The following is a 15,734-nucleotide window of genomic DNA, read 5'->3' as shown; positions in this document are numbered from 1 at the left end:
AAAGCGTAAAAACGAGCGATGTCTACGTCATGTACTTTGAAAGAGAGGACATGTCATCAACGGTCGTATACTGGCGTCTTGTGGTTTGTTAATCACCACGTGGTTAATGATACAGCTGTGCCGGAACTTTATTTGCGTTTCGCCGGAGAAGATTAACCAGCGGAACTGCCTGTATCCTGCTCTCATCATCGTAACCCGCCGACATCGTGCTGCCCAACGCAACGCTTCGTATGCAACAAAAAGTTAAGAGATTTCGCCGAACGCTATCCCCTGACCTAGAAACTTTTTTTCTCTGTTAAAAGTATAAGAATTACAGACTCTATTCAAATAAATTCTTTGTTTAGCTTATGTTTGCTTTCTGCTAACGAAAATAAAATTACAATCAGTGAATTAAAAGTTGCCTGGTAGTCATTGTTGAAACACCAGTAAATATAAACTTCTTCCTCTCATGAGAACTAATTCTCCTTGCATATCAAAATTATTGTAGTTATTTTATGTAGTTTTATGTATTGTTATGAGACTAGGTATATGACAGTGACTAATAAGAGTATTTTGTCGCGAAATATGGCATCGCACGAAAATTACGGCGACCGCCATAATTGCTTGCGTTCTGACCAAAAACGTAAAAGCTGTTATTCCCGTATTGGTGCATTTCCTGACGTGAGCCTGAATTATAAATGTTAGCTGTCAAATCACATAGGGAGTGTTTACCCAGTAATAAAAGTTTTTTATATTGTATTGCTACGAGTCGTAGTATTAAGAGACACTGGTTATACTCAAAAGTGGGTAGATGTATGGTGACCCCCCCCCCCCCCCCAACCCCCCCAGTGTTCATGCAGTTATTAACAGTATTGTGTGTGATTCACGAAATTTTGTCACTTTTCTAATTCCTTTCAGACATTGTCTTAGATGTCTTTGAATTTTCAGAGAATATATACACAATTTTGTCGGTTCAGGTTAATTTCAGAGCAGTTTCTCGTGAATATTAGAGTTTTCAGTTCATAAACAAAGTGGGATCGTGACCAATTGAGAAGTATAACAAAGAGTGTGGTTTTCCAACTAGAATTTTGGATGACTTTACAGTTCAGATTTTGATAATTATTTTTCCTGTGGGTTGAGGTCATCACAGTTTCTCGGCTGAGAATCTGTGGCACATACAACCCGATCGAACTGATCCCACAAATTCTCTATTCGGCTTAAGTCTGGAATTTGGTGACCAGGGCATACGGTAAACTCGTCCTGATGTCTTCAGATCACTCACGTTCACCGCGAGAGAGGAAACACATTGCATTGTCCTGCTGGTAGATGCCCTAGTGCCGAGAAACCAACTGGATATGGGGTGGACATGGTGTCCAAGGATAGATGCATACTTGCGTTTATCCACTGTGCCTTCCAGAATGACTAGATCATCAAGGGAATGCCACAAAAACGTTCCCCAGACTATAACACTCCCTCCTCCGCTGCTTTGAGACACTTCACGCCGTACTCGCCAACGACCATCTGTCAGGTGAAGCATAAAATGGAAGTTATCTTAAGATGCAACCTATCGGCACTCAATGTAAGTCCATTTGCGGTATTGGCGTGCAGTTTCCAGCATTTGTGGCCAAGAAATGTTCACAAGCAGTCGTTGAGCAGGAGTCACTGTATGGTCAATTGCTCAACAGTTGCACATCTATTGGTCTGTTCGCCCGCACACGTATCCGCATCCGTCGTTTGCCCTGTTATGTATGGCCCGTGGTGCACCACAGCTGCTCCACCGCCACAGTTTTGGATAACGCCCTTTTGCTGTGTACAGTATACTTTAACCAAGGAAGCATGCGAACAGTTTACAACCTTAACCATTCCGGAAAAGCTGCCATCCTTGGCCCGAAAGCCAATGGTCATGCCCTTTTGGACGTCTGGTAAATCGCTCCGTTTCTGCTTTACGACAACGACTGCACTAGAGATGGGCAAAGTCGTTCATCCTTGGGAACTAGTTCACTGGTGATCGCTCTTATTTGGGAACCGTTCATTTTTAGTCCTTCACCGTTCATTGTGCTTGGTATATGGTTCTTATGAAAAACTGAAAATCAGTAGCATAGGTGACTGAAGATGGAAAGCGCCACTGAAATAATATTGTAGGGCTTATCATATTCTCTTTACAAAATGTGACACCATACACTCGATTACGAAGAGCGGGCTCCATTCTGTTGTAAGTCGGTCTACCTCCCATAACAATGAAAATGCTCTCTTTCCTTAGATAAAAAAAGACGGAAAATTTCCACTCGTGTGTGCCGTGCCGACGTCCTTTGCATGTGTAATAACAAAAAAATCTTGGATTTTTACAAATATTTCTTCTTGACAGAAGCCAACAAGATATTTGTCAAGAAGTGGCAACGAATGCCGTAACAATTTCTTTGACAGCCTTGGTTTCAGCGACTGAAAGCACATATGAAACTACAGCAGGAACAAGGGAATGATCTGTTCCAATTAGTGTTTTAGCTCCACACTCAGTACGGTATTAATGTTATTCACGACAACTGTCACTATCCGTATTACTTGCAAAACGTGCCGGCCTTGTTACCAAAGGGCTAGCTGTGGTAACCCTTTGGCGTAACCACTTTGCATGCCCTACTGAGAGTGGAGGTAAAACACTAAACAGAAAGACCATGCGCTCGTCACAAAAGGTAATGTTAGATATCCCTTGCCTAGTGAATCGCAACTAGATCTAGTCATACAATAAAAAAAAAATTAATACTAACAATATGCAGGGAGGCGGAGAGGAACTACACTGCCAAATATCTTTTATTTCCCTCTTTATGTGGCTGTACCTCCATTGTAACGTATTATCGACTGTATATACATTTTTTTTTTCACCTTAACTTCTCAGGTATCGTTTCCTGGAGTTAGTCGCCATTTAGCGAAATAGCCCTTTTAGAATGACTACCGAATATCATGGACACATCATTACAGCTCATATCAGCAAGCGCTTTAGTAGCCACGCTGTACCCGTTGATGTCCAGTACTCCAATAGGCACGGAACAAGTGGAGCTGTGTAGCAGATAGCGGCAGGAGTAGTTGTGTGGTGGGGAGGTGCGGACGATTGCGGTCGGATCAACCACACGCGGATCAGTCAGCTGCCATGGCTACGGCGGAACACCAGCCTGACCCAGCCGAACACCGTGAGTACTGCAGCATCCATCAAAGCCCGCTCCTACCATACGAGGCGTCTTAATGAAATCAGAAAACACTGCTGAAGAGTGGATTGCAATTTGACTCTGAAAAATCACACCAAACCAAATTAAAAGACACGGATTTTTTTGAGACAGCATAACCGATCATGAGCAGTCGTCTAATATCGTGGAGATCTACCTTCAGCACGCAATTCAGATCTACGTCTACGCTCTGTCAATCACTGTGAACTGCATGGCAGATGGCGCCTTCTATTTGAGCATATATTAAGGTTTCTCCTCGTTCCATTCACGGAAGGAGTGTGGGAACAAGGAATCCTGCTACATTCTTGATTTAATATGCACGAACTTTAGGTAAATATTTTTTGTGTGTGCAGAGAAGGTTTGAACGGTTGTGTGACATTTCTTTACACTATGTTGCCACTCAAACAATTTCCCGCCACAATTCTTTGTATCCGCCCGACGTCCCATTTTCGTATGATCTGATATTGGTCTTACACACTACAATAATAATGTGTTTCTTGGTGACACCACCCTTACTTATTATATTTGGACGTACTTTAAACAAATGTGCCTTATCACATTACAAACGCATGTATTCCGTACGTATGAAACTAACACTCACTATTATGTCGTATTAATTAGTTACAAGATGTCAGCTGTCTAGTAGTAGTGTTTGATTTCCTCTTTGTCTGCAGATCTTAAGATGGTCACTACTAACCGAAATTGAAGGTCTGAGGACACAATTTAGTAGTCATAGACTGGAATAAAAGAAACTAATTGTACACTTCCTGGATCACTGTTTTATCTCGCTACTGTATTGTAGCTTGAATATTAAGGTATCGGTTGTACAAGTGATTCGTATGCATTTCTTTTGTACACAGTTTCTATTTTCCCAGTATCCTTCCAGTGAATGGCGGACTGCCATCTCCTTTAGCTACAACTGAGTCTACAGTATCATCTCCTTGTTCTTCGCCTCCCTGCACATTGTTACTTCTAAATATTTGTACTGTGTGACTAACACTAGTTGCGACTTACTAATCTCGAAGGCAAAGGATATCCAGCATTTACATTTTGTGATGCGCGCACCTTTTTAATTTCTGAAAATTAAGAGCTAGTTGATAGTCTTTGCATCGTTACTGATATTTTATGGACGCCTGACTGGAATGGTACTGTAATTATTCCGGGAAAGATTTCTCTCTTCGATAGCTCCATCATTTGCGAAAAATCTGACATTACACCTAATATTGGATGCGGTTCAGTGTTAGGTGAACTCTACAAACACTTGCTACATGGTCAGAGTCAGACGACAACAGATATTCGGCGATTTTCTGCGTCAAGATAGAGATTGACATTCATAAGTGTTGTTGTGGTGTTCAGTCCGAAGACTGGTTAGATGTAGCTCTCAATGGTACTCCACCCTTGTGCAAGCTTCTTCATCTTCGAATAACTACCCCAACCTACATCCTTCTGAATCTGCTTACCGTATTCATCTCTTGGTCTCTACGATTTTCAACCCACGCCCCGCCACACTTCTCTCCAGTACTAGACTGGTGACCCCATGATGTCTCAGAACGAACGCTATCAAACGTTCCCTTCTTTTGGTCAATTTGTGCCACAAATTTCTTGTCTCTCCACTTCTCTTCAATACCTCCTCGTTAGTTACATGATCAATCCATCTAATCTTCAGCATTCTTCTGTACCATCATATTTCGAAATCTTCTATTCTCTTTTTGTGTAAACTATTTATCGTCCCTGTTTTACTCTCAGACATGGCTACAATCCAGAGAAACGCCTTCAGAAAGAACTTCCTAATACTTAACTCTTTATTCGATGCTAACAAATTTATCTTCTTCAGAAATGCTTTTTGTCCGTTGCCAGTCTACATTTTATATCCTCTCTATTTCGCCCATCGTCAGTTATTTTGCTGCCAAATACAAAACTCATCTACTACTTTAAGTGTCTCATTTATTAATCTAATTCCCTGTTCAAGACGTGATTTCATTCGACTAAATTCCATTATTCTTGTATTGCTTTTTGCTGATGTTTATCTTATAGCCTCTTTTCAAGATCCTGTCCATTCCGCTCTCCCAAGTATTTTGGTGTCTCTCACAGAATCACAATGTCAGTGGCAAACCTCGAAGTTTTTTATTTCTTCTCTCTAAATTATAATTCCTTCTCAGAACTTTTCTATGGTTTCCTTTACTGGTAGCTCAATGTACGGATTGAATAACGTAGAGGATAGGCTACAGCCCTGTCTCACTCCCTTCTCAACCACTGATTACGTTTTATGTCCCTCGAGTCTTATAATTGCTGTCTGATTTCTGTACAAGTTGTAAATAGCCTTTTTCTCCTGTGTTTTACACCTGCTAGCTTCACATTTTCGAAGAGTTCTCCTATCAACACTGTCAAAAGCTTTCTATAAGTCTACAAATGTTATGAACGCAGATTTGCCTTTCGTTAACCTGTTTCCTAAGATAAGTTGTGGTGTCACTATTGCCACGAATATTCTTGCGTTTCTCCGGGATGCAAACTGATGTTCCCTCATAACTACATTTTTTAAACAATTATAGAAATATTTTTGTATTGTTGCAAGATAGTTAGCGTGCTGGATAATGTGGTGCCCTATGGCGAAAGACGTAGAACATCATGAGATTCAAATAGTCAGTAAGATTATTGTAACTTCAGTTGTAACAGATCGAAAAGCACGCATCTGAATTTCTCCGACGTCTTCCTTTAACCTGATCTGGTGAGGATCCAAATCACGCCCAAACACGCGAGCAGTACTCAAGAAAGGGTCGCACTATAGTTCCGTACGTGGTCTTCTTTATAGATGAGCTGCGATTCTTCCGTTAAAGGAAATTCGATATTTTGTCTTACCTAACACCGACCTTACACCTCACACCGCTTTACCGAACAGGGTGGCACAGTGGCTAGCACACTGGACTCGCATTCGGGAGGACGACGGTTCGATCCCGCGACCGGCCATCCTGATTTAGGCTTTCCGTAATTTCCCTAAATCGCTTCAGGCTAATGTTGGGACGGTTTGTCTGACAGATCACAGCCGACTTCCTTACCTAATCCGATGAGTTCCATGACCTCACTGTTTGGTCTCTTCCTCCCAAATCAACCCAAACCAACCTCACACCGCTTTTGCACGCTGCCGCCTAGATATTTAATCGACATGGCTATGTCAAGAAACACACCACTACGAATGTATTTGATATTACAGATTTAATTTTCCAGCATACTGCATCAACTCACATTTCCCTACATTTAGAGCCCAAACCTATTCGCAAATCTACGAAGGTTGAATCTACCTGCATCTATTATTTGGAAGATGTGTGTGAATAAAGCAAGCTGTGTTTCACACTAGCGTTTGTTTCTGAACTGCGAGCTCATATTTTAAGGGAAGCTTGTTTCCGTCCTGGAATGTCATAATCTTTGAGATCAGAATATCCTCTAGAATCCTGTAACAGACGGACGTCAGGGATTCTGGTGTGGAGCTCTGCAAATCCGATCTGTTAGCCTTCTTTTTTTGTAGAAAGTAATGACCACCGCTCCTTTCCTGTCTCACACAACTTTTCAGTATTCGAGAGATTCTCGATACATGAGAACTAAAAAATAAGATAATTTCGCAGCGTATTTCATATCAATTGGACTTGGATTTCCGTTAGAGCGTGATCCTTTCTCCATTTCATATAGTCTTAATTCTTTTTCAGTACCGAACTAGTATTAAATTCAAACCCTGGCGTGACAGTATCTCCAAGCGTGCATGCATTTTAAATGCGAAATTGTCTAGGGCGCTATTCCACTCCTCTCTGTCATAAAAAGATAAAGAGTTACTTAAAAAGCTCGTGCCCCTAGTATGCTAATAAAATTAGGAAAAATCAATGTTATTCACTGATGTGAATTCTGAAAGTCGATGTCATTTTAAAACTTTCCATTACGCAGTTATTGTTAGTGTCAGCTTTGGAAAACTGTGGCCGCTTTTAGACAGCTAACTTGCCGCTATGGTTAGACTTCATTATGCTGTACTGTAGCTTCACGTAGCCGATAAACGATTATCATTTAACCTTTTCAAGAAGTATTTATGTGAAAATATTCCTGTCATGTGCCACAAGTGCTGAAATCTCCACGTGCATATTATTCAAAATATTGCTATCGTATTCGTTATCGTAATCATTGGTTCAAAGTCTACAAGTTCGCTGTTTGAGAACTACACGTTAGTTGGATTTTAATTACGCTTCATAAGAACACTGTCGAATTCTTGTTTGATAGTTTGTTAGTTTAATGATCTTTGGATGTTTAGTACGATTAATGGTGGTGATGTGTAATGAGTCATTTCACTTTCGCATTACACACCTATATGTAAGTATGACTACTATGTGATCATATAGAAATTATTTGTAGTTCCTACTCAACAACTTTTACATATTACAAAAACAGAAATTCAGCTACCAAACAGTACCGGATTGTCAAGGAGAAACTCTATGAGTTTGTTTTCAAATTTTGGTGGTCGAAAATTTTGGTGGCAGCATTGAGCACCCCTTTTTGTACGAAAGACAACCTTAAATGGAGTAATGAATGTCATACTTTCTTCTGGAATAGTTGTGAAGCAGTAGTGAAAATGTCAAACACCTTTAACAGATATGGATGTGGTGTCTGTTCTTTCCCAATTGATTTAAACCAATTCACACGCGCAGCAGTGTCTGTAGTTCCTTTGGGTCCTTAAATAGATGTCTACAAGATAGCGTGGACGAGCACCTCGTATTATTATAATATAATTTTCCAGCAGTGGATTTTCGTTCTTAAGAGTGAGTTACCACAGACCATTATCCTATACGGTATTACGAATGAAAATAAGCAAAATGTGTCAAATTACTGAATTGTTTTTCCCAAAGATTTGCAATTATTCGAAGGGAAAATGTGGCTGAACCAAGTTGGTTTAGGAGTTCCAAAATGTGTCTTACTTTCACTTTAAATTCTCATTAGTATGGACATTAGTTGAAATTACCACACAAGTTATTATTTCCTTACCATGTGTTCCGCTTGTCGTGGTATAGTTCCTCTTGACATGTAGAACTTGTTTATTTCCAAACGAACATTACACTTGCAGCAGAAGCCAAGTTTGCAGTCGACATTTGTTGTGAAAAATTTTCTAACAGACTGCGATAGCACAAACACAGTATGTCCGCAACTCGTGGTCTCGCTTTCGCGTTCTCGCTTCCCGAACGCGGGGTCCCGGGTTCGATTCCCGGCGGTGTCAGGGATTTTTACCTGCCCCGAGCTGACTGGGTATTTGCGTTGTCCTCATCATTTCATCATTATTCATGAAAGTGGCGAGATTGGGCTGAGTCAAGGTTGGGAATTTGTATGGGCGCTGAAAACCGCGCAGTAGAACGCCCCACAAACCAAACATCATCATCATCACCACATTTTGTTGGTAAGAGAGCTCAGGGACTACTGAAAGTTCCGCCTGAAGAGTTTCTGTTTAAAGACGGTGATACCTTCGTCATTAAGAGTGATTCAATAGACAATCTCACAAACATTACTTATGGGGGAATTTTTCTGCTTGGTTCCTTCCTGTGTCTCGAGAGCAAGAAAATTTGATCCTTCTTGGATCGATTTTAATGTTACAGAAAGGAGGGGATATCTAATTAATCCTGTCAATCAATGAGGAAATTGATACAACAGCAAAAATAAACTTCGCGTCTGATCAGCGGGTACCGTTCTGCTAGCAACTAATAAATTAATTTATTCTGTAGACATGACATAATAATGGATAAATGGGGAAACCTACACCTCTACAGTCAAAGAATCATCACTAATTCTCTGTTGCTTTGGATGCAGTTTTTATTGCTGTCCAGTCTACAAAAGGTTGGAAGAAGACAGTTAAACTACTACCTCTAACTTTGATGCGATATATTCTTTAGGAAATGAGAATAATATTTATGAGTTACACATAGCCGGCCGCTGTGGCCGGGCGGTTCTAGGCGCTTCTGTCTGGAACCGCGCGACCGCTACGGTCGCAGGTTCGAATCCTGCCTCGGACATGGATGTGTGTGATGTCCTTAGGTTAGTTAGGTTTAAGTAGTTCTAAGTTCTAGGGGACTGATGACCTCAGATGTTAAGTCCCATAGTGCTCAGAGCCGTTTGAACCATTTTTTTGAGTTACACATATTACAACAGATATGAATATTGAATATTGGTTAAGTCTGGTAGAGTACGTACATGTGCTGAGTAACTGAAATAGTTGTCGAAAAAAAGCATCAACTAGCCACAAGGGTAAGGGAATTATCTTTGCTTAAGCTTGTGCAAACAGAATTAAGAGGGAAGCTAGTAAGCGGTGGTCATATTACACGCGGAAATTCTGTCGGTAGGTCTTCGAATGTACTGGATAAAGTCTGGCATGCACTCTCTGGAGCAGCGTCCAGACAGCTTGCGCAAACTGAATTAAGAGGGAAGCTAGTAAGCAGTGGTCACATTACACGCGGAAATTCTGTCGGTAGGTCTCCGAATGTAGTGGATAAAGTTTGGCATGCACTCCCTGGAGCAGCGTACAGTCACGTGCACGATAAATCGGAAATCATTTTGGCTTAATGCCTATGATAGTTTCTAGACGCTGCTACCATTTCGGAACACCAAGGGTTGGTGTTAAATAACTGCGCTAACATGAAATCACATTGGGAGAACGTACATGGTCAAGACTGACCTAATGTCAGTTGGAAAGGATAAAAAATAATAGGCAATCAAATCATATTCGTCTTTTTATTGTCACTGTACTCCACAGTGTCTAGGTCCCATCACAACTGCCGAACAGCATGCGATAACACTCCTGTATTTCCTGTGGGAGTAGCCGGGGTGCATTCGCTTTCTAAAATTGGTACACAGGGCAAAATATAGACCCTATGGGCTTGGGGGCTTATTTGTTAGGGGGACGCACGTCACTTCTTTTTAACTTAAATCTGTCAGGAGATCCCACAGCGCAAAGGTCTTTCTGGCATGCCAAAGAAAAACAAGTCTTTTGAAATGAACTGTCTGCCATCCCAATTAATCTGTGAAACAATTTAAAATTAGCTAATAACTGAACAGAAACTCTTATGATTGTTCTCTAGTTGCTCGAGAGCATGCTGATGTGGCTTTCCGATTTTTAATCTTTTCAGCTACCACGAAATTAATTGGTCGATCTAAATGAATTAATAATTAAACACTTAACATCCCATTAAACACAAGCTGTAGCAGTAATAGTGGTAGTAGTGGAGTAGCAGTTTCATTCAATCGTAGATGTCTTTTACAAGGATGTTGAACAAGTCTTGTTAATACAGTTTATGGACAACAAAAATAAAGCATTCACATACACAGACATTTACAGGTTTGCGGACCTAGTATGAAAAGGATGGTCGTGATCTTATAGTGCTTCGTTCCATATCCGTTCCTGAAATGCATTATACAATAGTTAATTTCCAATCATGCTACGTTCTCTACATTTCTCTGAGAAATGAGGCTTTACGTGTTACTGACAACATACCAGATTCCAATATAAACAAGTAGAGTAGGACTTCGAATGGTGTCCATCACACATTGACAATTCTCTTTGTTTGGAATCACTGTTTGCAACTATCTGATTTATTTATTTTTGACAAAGACTATGGATGACACCTAAAAATAAAAGTAACAGCTTTTCCCCGAAAATGTAAAACCGAAAAAATAATTTACTGTTACATGTCGTGCACTCGCTATTCTATGTAAAGGTTCCTTCTGGCTTCGTAAACTTACTGTATGTTCATGTGTAATCAGTATGTTGACATGACTAAATGTATTTTTACTGGAGCATCCACACTCTCCCAACTCTTACTTCGTCCTACTTCAACATCGAAAGCACTGCCATACTCCATGTTCAGTCAGTTAACTTCTGATGCGAAGTCCTGGGTTCGATTCCTAGCAATCACACAATTTTTTCTGTGGTCGAAAGGTCATTCCCGCGTATAGAAGTAAAAGAATGGATACACGGAATTACAGGCCAGTGTCCATTACGGCAATCAATACTTGGATCCAAGAGCGTATATGTTCAGGAAAAATAGATAGAATTCTGGAAAACAGCAAGTTATATTCCCACGCAACATCTTTAACGTTGATTACAAAAATGCTTCAAATGGCCCTGAGCACTATGGGACTTCCAAGGCCATCAGTCCCCTAGAACTTAGAACTATTCAAACCTAACTAACCTAAGGACATCACACACATCCATGCCCGAGGCAGGATTCGAACCTGCGACCGTAGCAGTCGCGCGGTTCCAGACTGAAGCGCCTAGAACCGCTCGGCCACTCCGGCCGGCTATTGAATACAGCTGGGCAGGTACATTTCATCTTCATAGATTTACAAAAGCCGTTTAAAAAAACTGACATAACTATGACACAATCGTGTGAAGTATCTTAATAGTTCTGCAGTTGGCTCATAGTGCTTTTTATGAGAGATTTCGGTACCTTATCCCCAGTGGTGAATGTTCAACAGAAAGCTGATAGCATTGGTTCAGTCTGTATTTTAGAGAGACCTCAAGTCGACTAGAGCTTTCGTGGCAGTTTCCAATACAGTCTGGAGAGAAGAACTGAAGTTTAAGTTCGTTGATGTAATTTCAGATCAGAAGTTAGCATATTGATTTATCAACTTTTGAGGAAGAATGGATTGTCTTAAAGATCAACCTTTGCTCTCACTCTGTTTAATATGTATCTCCACGACATGTTAGCTACTAACTCCAAGAAAATCAGAGTACGCAGGTGACCTGTCACTGATTTGTGAGAAATTTTCTTTTGGGTATAACAAGCACGATATAATGATGACAAGATGATGGTCGAAACCAGTCATCATCTGTTATTAGTAAGTTCGATCAGTAGGCGAGTATTACGGAGTTGTTTCGCGAACTTAAATGGGAATCCTCGGAGGAAAGATGACGTTCTTTTTAGGACCCGCTATTGAGAAAATTTAGGGAACCGGCACTTGTGCCTTATTTTAAAACGATTTTACTGCCGACAACGTAAATTTCGCGTAAGGACCGAGAAGAGAAATTAAGAGAAATTGGTGCTTGTAATGAGGCGTATAGGTAAGCACTTTTTTTTCGTGAGAGATTTAAAAACTGAAATGGGTAGCAGTGGTACAAGATACCGTCCACGATGCACCGTATAGCGGCTTTGTGAGCATGTATGCAGGTGTAGACTCTCTACCGCAGCATCAACAGGTAACAAAGATTTAGTCGTACGGAGAATCTCCGCTATATGTAACTAACAGAATTAGGTACGTTGTACTGGACGGCAAGTAAAACGGGGCAATCAAAAGTTTTCCGATTGACAGGGTTGCTGCAGCTTATATACCACGTAGCGCGTCTTGAGCTGAATGTATATATGTTGTTGTCTTCAGTCCTGAGGTGGTTTGATGCAGCTCTACATGCTACTCTATCCTGTGCAAGCTTCTTCATCTCCCAGTACCTACTGCAACCCACATCCTTCTGAATCTGCTTAGTGTATTCATCTCTTGGTCTCGATCTACGATTTTTACCCTCCACGTTGCCCTCCAATGCTAAATTCGAGATCCCTTGATGCCTCATAACATGTCCTACCAACCGATCCCTTCTTATTGTCAAGTTGTGCCACAAACTCCTCTTCTCCCCAATCCTATTCAACACCTCCTGATTAGTTATGTGATCTACCCATCTAATCTTCAGCATTCTTCTGTAGCACCACATTTCGAAAGCTTCTATTCTCTTCTTCTCCCAACTATTTATCGTCCATGTTTCACTTCCATACATGGCTACACTCGATACAAATACTTTCGGAAACGACTTCCTGACACTTAAATCTATACTCGATGATAACAAATTTCTCTTCTTCAGAAACACTTTCCTTGCCATTGCCAGTCTACATTTTATATCCTCTCTACTTCGACCATCATTAGTTATTTTGCTCCCCAAACCAAATAGCAAAACTGCTTTACTACTTTAAGTGTCTCATTTCCTAATCTAATTCCCTCAGCATCACCCAACTTAATTCGACTACATTCCATTATCCTCGTTTTGCTTTTATTGATGTTCATCTTATATCCTCCTTTCAAGACACTGTCCATTCCGTTCAGCTGCTGTTCCAGGTCCTTTGCTGTGTCTGACAGAATTACAATGTCATCGGCGAACCTCAACGTTTTTATTTTTTCTCCATAGACTTTAATACCTACTCCGAATTTTTCTTTTCTTTCCTTTACTGCTTGCTCAATATACAGATTGAATAACATCGGGGACAGGCTACAACCCTGTCTCACTCCCTTCCCAACAGCTGCTCCCTTCTATGCCTCTCGACTCTTATAACTGCCATCTGGTTTCTGTACAAATTGTAAATAGCTTTTCGTTCCCTGTATTTTACCCCTGCCACCTTTAGAATTTGAAAGAGAGTATTCCAGTCAACGTTGTCAAAAGCTTTCTATAAGTCCACAAATGCTAGAAATGTAGGTTTGCCTTTCCTTAATCTATTTTCTAAGATAAGTCGTAGGTCGGCTTCTACCAGTTTTTAGATTCGTCTGCAAAGAATTCGCGTTAGTATTTTGCAGCTGTGACTTATTAAACTGATAGTTCGGTAATTTTCACATCTGTCAACACCTGCCTTCTTTGGGATTGGAATTATTATATTCTTCTTGAAGTCTGAGGGTATTTCGCCTGTCTCATACATCTTGCTCACCAGATGGTAGAGTTTTGTAAGGACTGGCTCTCCCAAGGCTGTCAATAGTTCTAAGGGAAGGTTGTCTACTCCCAGGGCCTTGTTTCGACTTACGTCTTTGAGTGCCCTTCCAAACTCTTAACGCAGTATCGTATCTCCTATTTTATTTTCATCTATATTCTCTTCCATTTCCATAATATTGTCCCCAAGAACATCGCCCTTGTATAGACCCTCTATATACTCCTTCCACCTTTCTGCTTTGCCTTCTTTGCTGAGAACTGGGTTTCCATCTGAGCTCTTGATCTTCATGCAACTGGTTCTCCAAAGGTCTCTTTAATTTTCCTGTAGGTAGGATCTATCTTACCCCTAGTGAGATAAGCCTCTGCATCCTTACATTAGTCCTCTATCCATTCCTGCTTAGCCATTTTGCACTTCCTGTCTATCTCGTTTTTGAGACGTTTGTATTCCGTTTTGCCTGCTTTATTTACTGCGTTTTTATATTTTCTCCTTTCATCAATTAAATTCAATGTTTCTTCTGTTACCCAAGGATTTCTACTAGCCCTCGTCTTTTTACCTACTTGATCCTCAGCTGCCTTCACTATTTCATCCCTCAAAGCTACCCATTCTTCTTCTACTGTATTTCTTTCACCCATTCCTGTCAATTGTTCCCTTATGCTCTCCCTGAAACTATGTACAACCTCTGGTTTAGTCAGTTTATCCAGATCCCATCTCCTTAAATTACCACCTTTATATATATATATATATATATATATATATATATATATATATATATATATATATATATATATATATATATTCCCGATTCTCGCACAATTTGTCTGCTACTGATGTGCGGATTAGCCGCGACAGCAGCTAAAACACCTACTTGGGCATCATCATCTGTTGCAGGTCGTTGTTTACGTTTCACATGTGGCTGAACACTTCCTGTTTCCTTAAATAACGTAACCATCCGGCGAACGGTTCGGACACTTGGATGATGTCGTGCAGGATACCGAGCGGCATACATAGCCCACGCCCGTTGGCCATTTTGATCACAATAGCCATACATCAACACGATATCGACCTTTTCCGCAATTGGTAAACGGTACATTTTAACACGAAGCAAATACCGTCAGCACTGGCGGAATGTTACGTGATACCACGTACTTATACGCTTGTGACTATTACAACGCCATCTATCACAAAGTGAAAAAAGTGGTCCATCTAAAACATTCATATTTATCACGAAAATGTGATAAAAAGGGAGGGTTCCTATGTAAAAAACGCAGTTGATATCCGTTTGACCTATGGCAGCGCCATCTAACGGGTCAATCATAGCCTCATCTTGTTTCCCCCTTCAAGCTAGACAAGTTTCGTTCTTTGTAGTTTATTCGTTTGACGCTTATTTCGTGAGATAGTTGGTCCTGTCATGATCAATGGACCACCCTGTATATACACTACTGTCCAATAAAATTGCTACACCTCGGAGGTGACGTGCTACAGACGCGAAATTTAACTCACAGGAAGAAGATGCTGTGATATGCAAATGATTAGCTTTTCAGAGCATTCACACAAGGTTGGCGCCGGTGGCTACACCTACTATGTGCTGACATGAGAGAAGTTTCCAACCGATTTCTCATACACAAACAGCAGTTGACCAGCGTTGTTTGGTGAAACGTTGTTGAGATGCCTCGTGTAAGGGAGAGAAATGCGTACCATCACAATTCTGACTTTGATAAAGGTCGGATTGCATTTTATCGTATCGCGACGTTGCTGTTCGCGTTGGTCGAGATCCAATGACTGTTAGCAGAATATGGAATCGGTGGGTTCAGGAGGGTAATACAGAACGTCGTGCTGGATCTCAACG

The 15,734-nt window shown here is 40.8% G+C and overlaps 1 protein-coding gene across 1 annotated transcript in view; it reads left to right on the top strand.

The window, feature by feature from the left end:
• Positions 1 to 3,121: 3,121 nt before the first annotated feature.
• LOC124596861 (putative inorganic phosphate cotransporter) overlaps positions 3,122 to 15,734 on the top strand; it is an 85,648-nt gene continuing 73,035 nt past the window's right edge. Inside the window, exon 1 of the mRNA XM_047135900.1 lies at positions 3,122 to 3,161. Within this exon, the coding sequence (XP_046991856.1) occupies positions 3,122 to 3,161 (40 nt within the window). The remainder of the gene's footprint in view (positions 3,162 to 15,734) is intronic.

Source organism: Schistocerca americana, chromosome 1 (assembly GCF_021461395.2).
Source record: "Schistocerca americana isolate TAMUIC-IGC-003095 chromosome 1, iqSchAmer2.1, whole genome shotgun sequence".
In the NCBI taxonomy this organism is placed as follows: domain Eukaryota; kingdom Metazoa; phylum Arthropoda; class Insecta; order Orthoptera; family Acrididae; genus Schistocerca; species Schistocerca americana.
The sequence above is the reverse complement of the archived record's forward strand: the minus strand, read 5'-3'. Positions and strand labels throughout refer to the sequence as shown.